Source organism: Oryctolagus cuniculus, chromosome 18 (assembly GCF_051225735.1).
Source record: "Oryctolagus cuniculus isolate XC-2025 breed Fujian yellow rabbit chromosome 18, ASM5122573v1, whole genome shotgun sequence".
NCBI lineage: Eukaryota > Metazoa > Chordata > Mammalia > Lagomorpha > Leporidae > Oryctolagus > Oryctolagus cuniculus.
In genome coordinates this window covers 2,364,888-2,379,718 of record NC_142884.1, presented here as the reverse complement: position 1 = coordinate 2,379,718, position 14,831 = coordinate 2,364,888, and the positions used below count along the sequence as shown (strand labels likewise).

Genomic DNA, 14,831 nt, shown 5'->3' with positions numbered 1-14,831 from the left:
TCCCCAGTTGATCCGAAGCCAGGACCCAGGAGCTTCTTCCGGGTCTCCCACGTGGGTGCAGGGGCCTAAGGACTTGGGCCATCTTCTACTGCTTTCCCAGGCCATAGCAGAGAACTGGGTTGGAAGTGGAGCAGCAGGGTCTCGAACCAGTGCCTATATAGGATGCTGGCACTGCAGGTGGTGGCTTTACCCACTACGTCACAGTGCCAGCTCCAGGACCAGGGTCTTTACAAACCTCTTTTTTTCTTCTCGTAGATGGAGAAGTCTCTGGAATTGGCCAACATGTCCAGTGGTCCTGATTTTATCCTCCTGGGTTTGTCTGCCAGACAAGGTGGAAGGGGTGGCCTGTTCCCTGTCTTCCTGACTCTCTACCTGCTGACCCTCCTGGAGAACATGCTCATCATCTACCTCATCTGCAGCCACAGTGAGCTCCACAAGCCCATGTACTTCTTCCTGGGCAACCTCAGCTGCCTGGAGATGTGCTACGTGTCGGTGACCATGCCCAGCCTGCTGGCGGGGCTGTGGACTGGACCCTGCCATGTGCCCTTCACAGCCTGCATGACTCAACTCTTCTGCTTCATCTCTCTCATTGGTACCAAGTGTACCCTCCTGGCCTCCATGGCCTATGACCGCTACGTGGCCATTTGCCACCCTCTGCACTACCCACTGCTCATGCGGCCCAAGGTCTGCCTCAGCTTGGCCATGACTTCTTGGCTTGGTGGACTGGTGGTCTCAGTGGTCAAGACCACATGCATTGCCAGCCTGTCTTACTGTGGACCCAATATCCTCAATCACTTCTTCTGTGATGTCTCTCCTCTTCTCAACCTGTCCTGTAACCCTGTGGCCCTCACAGATCTGGTGGACTTTGTCTCCGCCATCGTCATCTTCTGGGGGCCATTACTCGTTGCTCTGGCCTCCTATGTGGCCATAGGAAGGGCCGTGCTCCACATGCCATCAGCCACTGCCCACTGCAAAGCCTTCTCCACCTGTGCCTCCCATCTCGTCGTGATGGGCGTCTTCTATTCAGTGGTCCTCTTCATGTATTCCCGCCCCAGACACATGGCATCCACAGACCTCAACAAGATGCTGTCAGTCATCTACACAGTGGCCACGCCCATGTGCAGCCCCATCGTCTACTGCCTGCGCAACAGGGAAGTCCAGGCAGTGCTGCAGAAGACCCTCCACCCTCGCTGAGCTCTGCTGAGAACTGACTCCCTCTCACTCCTGGTTCGAAAATTTTCATCACCTGAGACACACACCTAAGTTTTAAAGGCAAATAGGAAACTGGAGGGGGGCCGACGCTGTGGTGTAGCAGGTGAAGCCACCCCCTGCAGTGCTGGCCTCCCATATGGGTGCTGGATCAGGTCCCGGTTGCTCCACTTCCAACCCAGCCCTCTGCCATGGCCTGGGAAAGCAGTGGAGGCTGGCCCAAGTCCTTGTGCCCCTGCACCCACGTGGGAGACCCAGAGGAGGCTCCTGGGTCCTGGCTTTGGATCGGCGCAGCTCCGGCCATTGTGGCCAACTGGGGAGTGAACCAGCGGATGGAAGATCTCTCTCTCTCTCTGCCTCTCCTTCTCTCTCTGTGTAACTCTGACTTTCAAATAAATAAATAAATCTTTAAAAAAAAATAAAAAAAAGAAACTGGAGGAACACGGCTTTTAAAAAATGGAAATATTCCAAAATGAAAATGGTCATGACCAGAAAGGCTATTGCCAAGGAAATATAACTGGTTGATCAGCTATAAAAGGATTGGCAACATCTGTTAATCCAGGAAATTAAAAATGGAAAACAGCAGTCTATTCGTTACACAATAAAACTATTGTATTCATGTATGTGTATGTATATAATTATATGGTGCATAACTTATATATACAGAATACTTGTTGCAAAATTGGGAAATTTGGAATAGGCAATGTTTTGGGGAAATTATTGGAAATAATTCAAGTGGCCACAAACAGGAGACTATTTAAATGTTACATACATACTGGGCAATAATATGCCTCCATGAAAGAGGTTAGATTAGACCTGTGGTTACTGACATGAGAGATGTCCTAGCCAGGTTGTTGGGTTAAAAATAAAATAAGCAATTATATGAGTATGTTAACATTTTGTAAACTTGTGATGAAATAATAATTATTAAAATGTTATTCTGTTAATATGCACCCAGAAAAGAATCTGAGAGTGGGTATATCAACTATTATCAGCAGGAATTTTTGGGTATGGAGTCACAGGGGCTCACACTCTACTTTAAATATTGAATATTTCGTATTATAATTGTGTCACCTTTACTAGGGTGCTTAAAAAGTGTCATGGAAAATGCAATTAATTAATTAACTTAGTAAAAAAATTGAAACATGTGCTTTTTTTTATAATGTTCATTTCCATGAATTTTTTGAAGACTCTTAATATGAATATATTTCAAGAAAATGTTCACTAAAGCTAACTCATCTTTTAATTACATTTCCATTAACTTTTAAGATACTGTAATCAACAATAGGAGTCACTGTGCACTTACTCCCCATGCAGCTCTGTCCTTAATGTGTTGTATTATGTGAATTAATGGTTAAAAAAATACTCTTGTATAATGAAATAAATAAACATAAAAGAAAGCAAATTAATGGAGTTACCTTCAATGGAATGACTTGCTCAGACTGAAATATTTTTAACTTTTATTAAAATTATGTCAATGGTACCTCAAGGGAAATGAGCATGTTCTTTTTTTTTTTCCAGAGAGAGAGAATAAATGGGCACATTTTAGAAGGGTGATTTGTTAATAAATAAAAAAATCCTTGAGAATCTGAATGCCCTTGCATTCATTAATTGCACTTTATAAATTTATCATGGTACAAAAAGATTATGATATGGTCAAGATATTGAGTAACAAAAATACCTATTCAAAACTATTTGCACAAAGACAACCTAGTAGTTCATTCAAATAAAGGTAACCAACATGACCCACAAGCTTAGGCGATACTCACCTCTACCTTCTTGTAAAGAAATGAAAATCAAAGTAAAATTCATACATATCAAAATGAAAAAGAAATCATTTGAGAAGATGCAATGTTGTAAGACGTGGAGGAAGCACACTCTTTGTATGGAAATGTACATTGAGGCGTATTATATGCAAAGCAGTTAACCAATATTGATCATAGTTAAATGCTCATACACTTTGACATAGCAGATACCATTTTAACTTCAGCCTTCATAGAAAGTAGGTGGGAGGTTTCTTAGGGCTATGGGTGGTAGAGATAATGAAAATGTTCTGGAATTAGACAGTGATGTTGTTTGCACAACCTTGTGAATATACTCAAAAAGCCATTAAATTGTGCATGTTGAAAAGATGAAATTTATAACTTGTGAATTATATTTCAATAAAAAAAGTAGGATATTGATAACTTGAAAGCTCTCCTGATGCTGGTCAGCTGGTCAACCTCAGGACCAGTGCAGGGTTTTATGGAAAGCTGCCTGGACCTCCTTGTTGCGCAGACAGTAGATGACAGGGTTGCACATGGGTGTGACCACTGTGTAGATGACTGAGAGCACCTTGTTGAGGTCCATGGCCTCCATGTGGCTGGGACGGGCATAGATGAAGATTGTGACTGAATAGAAGATGCCCACCACCACCAGGTGGGAGGCACAGGTGGAGAAGGCCTTGTAGCGGGCAGCAGCTGATGGCATGCGGAGCACGGCCCTACCGATAGCCACATAAGAGGTCATAGTCAGAATAAGGCAACCCCAGAGGATGACGATGGCAGAAACAAAGTCCACCAGCTCAGTGAGGGCCACATGAGTGCAAGACAGATCCAACAGAGGGGCCACATCACAGAAAAAGTGGTTGATGACATTGGGGCCACAGTAGGACAGGGTGGCAATGCATGTGGTCTTGGCCAGAGATACTACAAGCCCACCCAGCCACGAAGTCATGGCCAAGCCCAGGCAGACCTGGGGCCGCATGAGCAGTGGGTAGTGCAGTGGGTGGCAGATGGCCACATAGCGGTCATAGGCCATGGAGGCCAGGAGAATGCATTCTGTGCCAACAAGGATTATGAAGAAGAAGAGCTGTGTCATGCAGGCCACAAAGAAAATGTGATAGATGCCATTCCACAGCCCCGCCAGCAGGCTGGGCATGGTCACCGACACGTAGCACATCTCCAGGCAGCTGAGGTTGCCCAGGAAGAAGTACATGGGCTTGTGGAGCTCTCTGTGGCTGCAGATGAGGTAGATGATGAGTGTGTTCTCCATGATGGTCAGCACGTACAGAGTCAGGAAGACGGCAAACAGGGCGTCCCTTATGCCCAGGCTACTGGACAAACCCAGCAAGACAAACTGCTGGACTCTGGTCATGTTGGCCAATTCCAGGGATTTCTCCATCTGTGAGGAGACAAAGTTGTTAACATTCTGTTTCCTGTAAAGGCACAGTAGTAAAATGCTGATTACTAGAGGCTGGGGGTGGTGGAAGGCTTAGGGGACAGCTGGGTTTTATTCATTAATTGTGACAGTATATCATACTAATATGAGATGTTAATAACAGGCAAAACCAAGAGTGGATTATTGACTGTGACAAATCTTCTCTATTATATGTTAACGATAGTGGAAGCCGTGTGGGGCGTACATGAGAACTCGTTGTGCAACTTCACAACTTTTGTTTTGAAATTTTGAGGCTATTCTGAAATAAAAGATAAAAATTGGATATTCACAGTGCTTGGAGACCAGGTGCCTTTGGCAACTGGTTTTCTTTGGAATTCTTTTGTTGTAGAGAGAAATGTCGCATATTCGTAGGGGAAACTCAGCAGTGAGCTCAGATGTCTGAGTTCTTTGTGTGCTCTTCTTGCTAAACCTATGACCTTATACAAACAATTCCACTGAAGAAATTTGGCAGAGTAACACTTCCATCCCATGAGTTTGCTATAATAAATCAAGTGTAGAGAGCAATACCTAAGAACAAATTAGAAATAAGAATGATTGCTGTGCTTGTTTTGTAAAATGTGATTTCTTCAGAGTTTTTATCTTTTATCATTCACAAATGAATTAAGGCCATTCTATAAGATCCAGAGTAGAGTTAGCCTAAAAGCTGTCTTGTTTAAAAATATTTTAATTATATTTTAATTTATAGAATTATATTATGTTGCGAGTCATAACTTGTAATGTTCAAGAAGGGAAAGAGGCAGTGTCCAGTCCAAATTGCAGAAAAGTTGGTGCACTGTTCAGCATAAGGCTGGACATTTAGTTTATTGTGCCAAACCTATATGATTGTATATTCTCATATATGATTTTCTTCCTTTCACAGAAGAAATTGCTGATGTAAACTGAGGCACATAATCTATTAATGAAAATTTCTATACATTGAACTCCAACTCTATGTCCAGAACTTGCTATACAACCTAGCATAAACCACACAGCAGGGAGCAAATTGAACAGAGAAAAAAGTCAGCTGGGGTGGTCGTCAGCACTGTGCCAAATCAGAGGATCCAGAAAAGGCTTCCACACCTGAGGCTTGGGGATAGGAGAGCTTAAGTAACCCAACCTGGAGAGTCCTTCTGAGTACAGGGCTTCGTCCTCTGCATTCACTGGAGGCCACTTATTGAGTTCCCTTTGTTGCTAGCACTGAGACTGCATGGGTGAGATCCAGGAACAGTAGCTGTCTGCGAGAAGCTGGCTATTTGTGAGAAAGAGGTACTCGTGCGAACAATTAGAAGGACTAGGACATTTCAGAAGGGCTTGGAACTATGAAGAAACATATCCTGAGCCCATAAGAGCTCACAGGAGAAGGTTACTTATGCCAAAATGATTGAAGGTGTAACATGAGGTGACAGATGCTCCCCAACGTGGGACTAAATGCGGAAGAATATTCCAAACAAGACAGCAGCACTTGCAATGGTCTGAAGTTGCAAGGAACTTCCCTCTGATGCCCACATGAACCTGGTTCTCCCCCGTACTCACATATTTGTGTTTTGGTTCTTAACATGGCCCCTGCTCTGGGGGAAACTCCCCTAATTAATGGCCCATTTATCATGTGCAAAGTTTTGCACAGCAAACCATTACCCAACAAATGAAATCACTGTACTTCACTCCACCTGGCCACTCTTCTGGACAACTCCAGGCTGATATTTCGGAGTTCAGACTACAGATTGGGATACAGCTATGGATGTTCAGAGAGCTCTCATTGAAGTTTTCCATTCTAATTATCTTTCTCTCTCCCTCCGCCCCCATTCTCTCCCAATTCAAGGAAATTCTCAAAATGCTCTAAGAAAGACAACTCAGGGTTAACAATAAAAGTTATTTGCCCATGTTTTGGGAAGAAATCTTGGACTAATTCTAATTCCTATATCTAACATGCTTTCTTTTTATTATTATAATTCTGATTTTCAGTATTCTAAATGGAAGCATCATAAACTAAATTGTTGTAGCAGTAATAACAATGATTATTTAGGAAGCTCTTCCTTTGTGTAGCATTGTATTATGCCTTCAATCTTTAGCTCTTTAAAGCTCAAAAAACCAACGTGAAGATGTATTTGTCATTTTGGTATTACAGGTAAGGAACAAAGCTCAAGAAATCAGCAACTTTTCCAAGACAGGGAGTAATAGTACGAGAACTAGGATGCAAATTGGAGTCTAATTGGATCGAAATTCCATATCCCCTTCCTGTGACCTAAGTCAGATCATTTTCACATATCCTGTTCAAATACTGAGTTGGAAAAACTAGCAACAACAGCATATTTGTGACAAGTTTTTAGGAGAAAGATTCCTACAGTACTCAGTGATACAAAGGATGAAAGGAGTTTTGAGAGAGAACCTCTGAGGTTTTATAAATGGGAGTTTCAGTATGTAAGAACTTGTTGCTGCCATTTTATTCTCATTCCAGAGAATTCGAGTTTCTACATCTGAGAGATCCAAGAAGCTGGAGATGTTGGGAAATGATCTTAAGGTTATGAACAAAGGCATAGGGACATGAGTTAATTGAATCCTTCAGATGAATAGTTACTGTGTGCATAAGATCTGGTTACTGCTCTGTGAGGAATTTGGGCCATGATGCTTTCTAGCTCCATGTCTTGAACAGGGCGCTTAACCCTTTCAAGCTCGAGTTGTGCATTTCCAAATCAAGGACAATCCTCTTATACCTTAAAATATTTTATCTGTTAGGAGAGGAGGTTTACACACTGTGAATTTAAAGGCTTGTGCTTAGAAGTTATATGTTATATGGGTTTGAAACCTCTTATCCTAAATGAAACCCAGAGTTTCTCTCATAAAAGCAGACTCTTGATTGGAAAAAGACTTTAACAGACTTTAATCCCACCTCCACTCCATAGCAAGTAAATGCTGTGTGCAAAGAAAGCAGAGCCAGGACCAGTGGACAGATGGGCATGAAGGAACCTGGATTTTAGCCTCAAAGAGTTTAAAAACACTGAAGCAGTGTGGCTCTAGGAAAGTTATTAAATACACTTTATCCTCCTTTGCTTTGTAATGAAAATGTGACTGTTACCCCCTTAGAATTGATTGGCTATACATCAGTGTCCATCACATGCCAGATCTCTTTGGATGGCAACACTTGTGGTTAAAAGGGTTTCAAGTCAGATTACGAGGCTATCCCTCCCTTTCTAATGTTAGGGTCTTTAGGAAGCCACTTGACCTACATATGCCATATACACCTGTATCTATCTACCACTCCTGGGAGTTAAATCAATCAGTATCTCTAAAGTATTTAGAGTCTGTACCTGGTATCCCTGAGTTTTCTACAAAAGAAATGTTCTTTCTGTTGCTTTGTCTTCACCTCCCAAGAATCACGTTTGGTCTCCTCACCTAATGGTGGAGAGACGGTGGGCACAGGTCCTTTCCGTCTGATGCTGCACCTGGAGGAGACTCAAGATCAGGCGGATTCAGCTTCTGCCCAAAGGAGATCCAAGGAATAGAACTATAGGCTTTCAGTGTGCCTCAGAGGAAACTCTCCTTGGTCCTGGGATAGGTACCACACTCTCCCCAGCCCCTTGATTCTCTTTGTGGTTCTGCATTCCAGGTGCTACTGAAGTGACTAGCCACACTTGAGAAGGAGGCAGAAGGGTAAGTTAAACAGGAGCTCTGGCCCTGAGAGACCTCTCTGATCTCTGTGGATTAGAGCAAGTGAAGGAGAAGAAAGTTTTTATTAAACTGGGGCTCTAAGGAGGCTGATGGGAGAAGGACAGAGGCAAGTTGGCCTCCAAGCAAATTGAAGTGCAAGTCCCCACGCACTGAGAGTGTCTTTCCAAACACAAGGTGCTCGGATTGGGTATCAGGATAAGCAAAATCAGTTTATCAATTCTGTGTGTGCTTTAGCACACCAGCATGGAATCTAGGTTTATAATTTGTTTGGAGAAGCACCAGTGGAGCTGAGGTCCACAACAGAGAGCTTTTAGAACAGACTTGGTGCTCAGAAAATGCTGCTCATTGAAATCAGAGACACAGCAGATGTTTGTACACCATGTTCATAGCAACATACATCACAGTGTGGAAGCTATCCAGGTAGATAACAGCTGATGAGTCGAATGCGGCATACACAGAAACATACAATGTTATTCACCCTTAAAAAGGAAGGAAGCTCTCACACACGCTATGAAATGGATGAATCATGAAGATATTATAATGAGTAAAACAAGTCATCACAGAAAGAGAAAAACAATCATCCCACTCATAGGACGCAGCTAGAATTCTCAAATGATAGAACTAGGAAGCCAGCGGACGGGGTGGGGGTGGGGGAGCCGGCTACGGAGACTTGCTGTCTAATGGCCAGAGTTTCACTTGTGCCAGGTGAAAGGGATTTTGGAAAAGAATTGTGATGATTGCACAGCAGTGTAAGTAGTAGCTATGCACATGAAAATGATTATGATTTTAGGTAAATTTTATGCTTTACCTCAATCAAATTTAATTACTCACATAATATAAAATTGACACAAAACAAAAGGGCACTTGATCCAAGTCTCCCAAAATATACTAATTTCCCGAGAAAACAAGTGAAGAAACAAGTCATATAAAAATATGACAGTTCTGCATTCTGTTTTATAAGTTTCCCATTTCATGGGAAATCCTATGGGAAAACTACTCATGGACCTCAATATTTTTCTTCCTTAATTAATAATAATTGTTCACATTTATGGGCCAGGGAGCAACATTTTCAATACATGTATACAATGTATATTGATCAAATCAGGTCAACCAGCATTTCCACTTCTTTAATATTACTTTATTTTTGGAAACTTTGGGATTCTTTCTTGTATTTTCTTATAAAATATACAATAGATTATAATGAACTATAGCCACCCGCTATACTGTGTAACATTAGGAACATCCTCCTTCAATCTAGCTATGATTCAGTACCCATTATTTGGACATCAGATGTCAACGTTTGTGTATCAAGATTAACTAGCATTTCAATTCCATTTTCTATTAACTTTTTGAAGTACTCTGGCATTTCCATATCAATTCATAAGCATTGATTTCTTTTACATAGATCAAGGTTTATCACATAATGTACATCAAATAACATTTAATCCATCCATTATCAGTGCAATTTTAAGTTGTTCCTAATTTTTTTATTGCAAACAATACGCAACAATATCCTTGTACATATTATCCTATCAGTACTGTGGACACATCCAGGCTCATGGGATTGTTAAATATTTGTTCTTTTGTGAGTTAGGTTAAACATCTTTTCACACGGATTGCAATTTGAATCTGGATGTGAGAAGGATAGGCTTGGAAGATGAGGATCAGAGCCAGGGTAGGGTCTTCCGCAGCACTGCGTGGACCTCCTTGTTACGCAGGCAGTAGATGACAGGGTTGCACATGGGTGTGACTACCGTGTAGATGACTGACAGCACCTTGTTGAGGTCCATGGACTTGATGCGGCTGGGCCGGCAGTAGATAAAGAGAGCTGCCGAGTAGAAGATGCCCACCACCACCAGGTGGGAGGCACAGGTGGAGAAAGCCTTGCGCCGGGCAGCCGCTGAGGGCATGCGGAGCACAGTTGCCCCAATAGCTGCATAGGAGGCCAGGGAGACTAGCAGAGTTCCACAGAAGATGACGATGGCAGAGATGAAGTCCACCAGCTCTGTGAGGGCCACATGGGTGCAGGACAGGTTGAGCAGAGGGGAGACGTCACAGAAAAATTGGTTGAGGACATTGGGGCCACAGTAGGACAGGCTGGCAATGCATTTTGTTTTTACTGCTGAGACAATAAACCCACCAAACCATGAGGACAAAGATAAGCCCAGGCAGACATGGGGCCGCATGAGCAGTGGGTAGTGCAGAGGGCGGCAGATGGCCACATAGCGGTCATAGGCCATGGAGGCCAGGAGGGTGCACTCTGTGCAGATGAGAGAGACAAAAAAGAACAATTGGGTCATGCAGGCTGTGAAGGGCACCTGGTAGGGTCCAGTCCACAGTCCCACCAGCAGGCTGGGCATGGTCACCGACACATAGCACATCTCCAGGCAGCTGAGGTTGCCCAGGAAAAAGTACATGGGCTTGTGGAGTTCACTGTGGCTGCAGATGAGGTAGATGATGAGTGCATTCTCCAAGAGAGTCAGCAGGTAGAGAGTCAGGAAGATGGCAAATAGGGCGTCCCTTATACCCAGCTTCGTGGAAAATCCCAGCAAGACAAATTGCTGGACTCTGGTCACATTGGCCAACTCCAGAGACCTCTCCATCTGTGTAGAGAAAAATAAAATTGTTGACATTCTGATTCCTCAAAAGGTACAATAATAAAATAAATCTGGGAGTGTGTCCACTGTGCTTGAAGAGCCCAGTGACTTTGCTAGCTCAATCTCTGTAGATGATTTATTGTTAAGAGAGGGGAGGGATACTGTAGATTTGTGAGACAAAAATCTGATCACAGTTACTGCTCCTACCTGTCAATAGTTCCACTAGCTAGACTGGAGACAAAGTGGTAAATAAGACCTGATTATTACTCAGAGGATTTTACATTGTGGTATTTTCTAGTTCTGTTCCTTGAGTAGGCTACTTAACCTCTTCATGTCTGAGTTTTATATTATTCAATGGACTTGTATAGGCAGTTCTCTAAAGAAATACAGACAACAAACATATGAAAAATGATCGGTATCATTAGCCTTTAGGGAAATATGAATCAAAACCACAATGAGATATCACCTTACCTGGTTATAATTCCTATTATCAAAAAAGACAGAAAGTAACACAATCCAATGACAATGTAGACAAAGGAGAGGTAATTGAGATGTGAGATAGCACAGTGTGGAGATTTCTTACAAACTAGAAATAGAACTGCCATATGATCCAATAATCACACTATGGGTGTCTATCCAAAGATATTATATCATTATATGAAACAGATAGCTATCCCACCACGTTTATTTAGGTACTGTTCACAATAGCCATGCTATGGAATCAACCAGGGTACCCATCATCAGATGAATGGATAAAGAATATGTGTTATATATATTCACAATGGACTGTTCAGACATAAAAAGAACAAAAGCCTATTATTCACAGAGAAATGTATGGAACTGAAGGACATCATGTTAAACAAATATCCCAGACACAGAAAGACAAATACTTCACATTCTCATGCATATATGCAAATTAACAGAACTCAATTTGCACACAGAATGGTGATTACTGGAGGCTGGAAGGGGTAGGGGGATAAAGAGCATTTAGATTATAAGGGTCAAATCAGAGTTAGAGAATATTCCTAGTGTTACACAGTGCAGTGGGGGTGGTTGTAGTTCACAACAATCTAGATATTTTGTGAGGAAATAGAAGAAAGGAGCTCTGCCTGTCAAAACAAAACAAAACAAAAAAAAGAAGAAAGGAGCTCTAAGACTCTAATAAAAGGTAATGTTAAATGAGAAGTGTTGTTCACGCTGATTTAATCAGTATGCATTTTATGCAGATATTGAAATGACATATTACATCCTTTAAATATGTACAATTATTGTTAATAAAAAGTAGAAAGAACAACACTAAGAATCATTCCTACTTTGAGTATGTATTTTTTTCTCCTGAAGAAGCAGACAGAATACAATGTGGAGGTTAAAGCATCAGTTTAGGATTTATATGCGACTGGATTTTAATCCTGTTGTCCGTTCCACAAACACTTATCAAGAAATGTATTTGTACACAAAGAAAATTAGAATGCTAGGAGCTTCATATACACAAACATGAAAAAATCTGGGGTTTGGCCTCAAAGAATTTTGAAAACTTTGAAGCACCAGTACTCTAGGAAATTTGTTTAGTCTGTTTGGTACTTCTTTGCATACTGTATGAAGGATTGATGGTTATTCCCTTAGGATTAATATAGTCCATGTAATAGTAGCTATACATGTGAGAACACTTTGTATTATAGAAAATAGAATTAATAGGAAAAATTTTGTAGTCAGTCGTCAGATAGGCATGATAAGCAAAATATCGTTCCCTTTCTGGTTGCACGAGCCTCTAGAAGCCACTTGAATTAGCCATGCATTGTGATTAATACATAAACCAGACATGCAATAATGCTGATATTTCCTCATCAGGTGTTTTGAGTATGAAATTAGTTAATGTGTGTACGTATTTAAAGTCAGTATCTGGTTTACCTTGGGTGTTCTTTCTGTTGCTCCTTGTCTTCAACCCCAAAGAATAGCCTTTGTTCTCCTCACCTGATGGTGGAAGGACAATGGGGACAGAGCCCTCCTGGCAGGTGCTGCACCTGGAGGAGACTCTGATGCCCGGGTGGATTCAGCTTCTGCCCAGAATGGAAGAACAGCTTTTCAGTACACTGTAGAAGGAGCTGTCCGTGGTCCTGAAAGAAGCGTGCTCCACCCTTGATTCTCTGTGGTTCTGAATCCACTGAGTTGCTGAGTTGGCTGTCCACACTGTGAGAAACTGACAGGGAGGTGAGGTTAAACAGGAGCTCTGGGTTTCAGAGACCTATTCTGTCTCTGTGGAGTTACATAAGGAGTGGAAAAGAAAGCTTTTTTTTTTTTTCCATGCTCTTCAGAGCCTTAAGGGGAATGGTAGCAAAGTAGAATTTGCCTCTAAACCATCCCAAGTTCAAGTCAGCATGTATTGGCTAATTTCTTCCACAACATGAGTCCCTGGGCTTTGATCCTGGAGTACTAATATTAGCTCAAAACAGCTCTAGCATTCAGCTGATCCATCTTAGGTGTAGGGGAGAACAGCAACATGGAACTATACACCAAGTTTTAATTCATTTTGAAAAACACTGATAGAGCTCTGATAGAACTGAAGACCACAACAGAGAATCTTCTGGTAGAAGCTAAAGGCTCATAAAGTGCTTCTTATTTAGAAGAGAAACACAAACAGATATTTGTACCTCTTGTTCATGATAGCATTATTCACAATAGCCAAATTTATAAACTACCCACGTGCCCATCAATGGAGGACTAGAAAAACAAAACCATTCTACTATACACATATAGTAGGATAATTTTCAGCCTTAATATGCTGACATATGCTACAAAATGGATGAACAGTGAGGGCATCATGTTAAATGAAATTAAACTATCACCAAAAGCTAGTACTGTATCATTCCACTCATATGAGGTTCTTGAAGCATTAAGATTCACAGAGAAAGCACCAGGGTATTTGCCAGTGGCTGGGAACCATAGGAAATGGGGAGTTATTATTTAATGGACAGAGTTTCAGTTTTGAAAGAAGATAAAAGTTTTGGAGATGGATGGTAGTGATTGTTGACAACAATTTGAATGTACTTAATACCGGACAACTGTAAACCTAAAGTTGACATTTTAGCGATAAAATAAACCAATGATACAGACTGCAATATGGATAAATCTCACAGGTACATGGTGATGAAAAGTTTACAGGAGAGTACATATTTGGGGCTCCATTTATATGATAACTTAGAAAAGGAGGCAAGAACAGTCTTTGTGCATTTATGTGTTTCCTAAATGAAATAAATGTCCTATGTATTACATGTATATATGTGCATACCTTTTTCAAAACTTATTCAATTATATAATTTTGATTAGTACATTTTGCTGTGTGCAAACTTTACAGAAAAAGAGCTGAAAACACATATTGAACTCTAGTTATTAGGTTTGTTTTTCCAAATGGTGTGAGTTAGAAATTTCTCAATGAGTTTGTGTAAGTTCTAAACCTGAGAAAATGATTAAATATTAAAAATAATGGTGATCAGGTTTCTCAAAGATAAAGTGAGAGGAGTTACAGCATAGGAAAGAGAGAAGGCCAGCACCATGGCTCAATAGGCTAATCCTCCACCTGCGGCGCCCGCACACGGGGTTCTAGTCCCAGTTGGGGCACCGGATTCTGTCCCGGTTGCCCCTCTTCCAGTCCTGCTCTCTGCTGTGGCCCGGGAGTGCAGTGGAGGATGGCCCAGATCCTTGGGCCCTGTACCCGCATGGGAGACCAGAAGAAGCACCTGGCTCCTGGCTTCGGATCAGCGTGGTGCACTGGCCGCAGCACGCCAGCTGTAGTGGCCATTGGAGGGTGAACCAACGGCAAAGGAAGACCTTTCTCTCTGTCTCTCTCTCTCACTGTCCACTCTGCTTGTCAAAAATAAATAAATAGGCCGGCGCCGCGGCTCACTAGGCTAATCCTCCGCCTAGCGGCGCCGGCACACCGGGTTCTAGTCCCGGTCGGGGCTCCGGATTCTGTCCCGGTTGCCCCCCTTCCAGGCCAGCCCTCTGCTGTGGCCAGGGAGTGCAGTGGAGGATGGCCCAGGTGCTTGGGCCCTGCACCCCATGGGAGACCAGGAAAAGCACCTGGCTCCTGGCTCCTGCCACCGGATTGGCGCGGTGCGCCGGCCGCAGCGCGCCGGCCGCGGCGGCCATTGGAGGGTGAACCAA

At 42.4% G+C, this 14,831-nt stretch overlaps 3 protein-coding genes across 3 annotated transcripts; 1 reads left to right on the top strand and 2 right to left on the bottom strand.

Moving 5' to 3' along the window:
* The first annotated feature begins 255 nt into the window (after positions 1–255).
* LOC100346328 (olfactory receptor 6Z7-like) lies at positions 256–1,194 on the top strand. The gene has a single exon (XM_008250230.4). It carries the CDS (start codon positions 256–258, stop codon positions 1,192–1,194), a length of 939 nt encoding a protein of 312 aa, XP_008248452.1.
* A 2,238-nt stretch (positions 1,195–3,432) lies between these two features.
* LOC100341737 (olfactory receptor 6Z7) lies at positions 3,433–4,374 on the bottom strand. The gene has a single exon (XM_002722571.3). The coding sequence runs from the start codon at positions 4,369–4,371 to the stop codon at positions 3,433–3,435; it is 939 nt and encodes a 312-aa protein (XP_002722617.1). The 5' UTR covers positions 4,372–4,374.
* A 5,363-nt stretch (positions 4,375–9,737) lies between these two features.
* LOC100346583 (olfactory receptor 6Z7) lies at positions 9,738–10,691 on the bottom strand. Its single transcript, XM_008250231.4, has one exon. It carries the CDS (start codon positions 10,674–10,676, stop codon positions 9,738–9,740), a length of 939 nt encoding a protein of 312 aa, XP_008248453.3. The 5' UTR covers positions 10,677–10,691.
* Positions 10,692–14,831: the final 4,140 nt, after the last annotated feature.

What these genes read in the sequence shown, in the direction of transcription:
- LOC100346328 (XM_008250230.4), top strand. Translation starts at nt 256, where the DNA reads ATGGAGAAGTCTCTGGAATTGGCCAACATGTCCAGTGGTCCTGATTTT.
- LOC100341737 (XM_002722571.3), bottom strand. Translation starts at nt 4,371, where the DNA reads ATGGAGAAATCCCTGGAATTGGCCAACATGACCAGAGTCCAGCAGTTT.
- LOC100346583 (XM_008250231.4), bottom strand. Translation starts at nt 10,676, where the DNA reads ATGGAGAGGTCTCTGGAGTTGGCCAATGTGACCAGAGTCCAGCAATTT.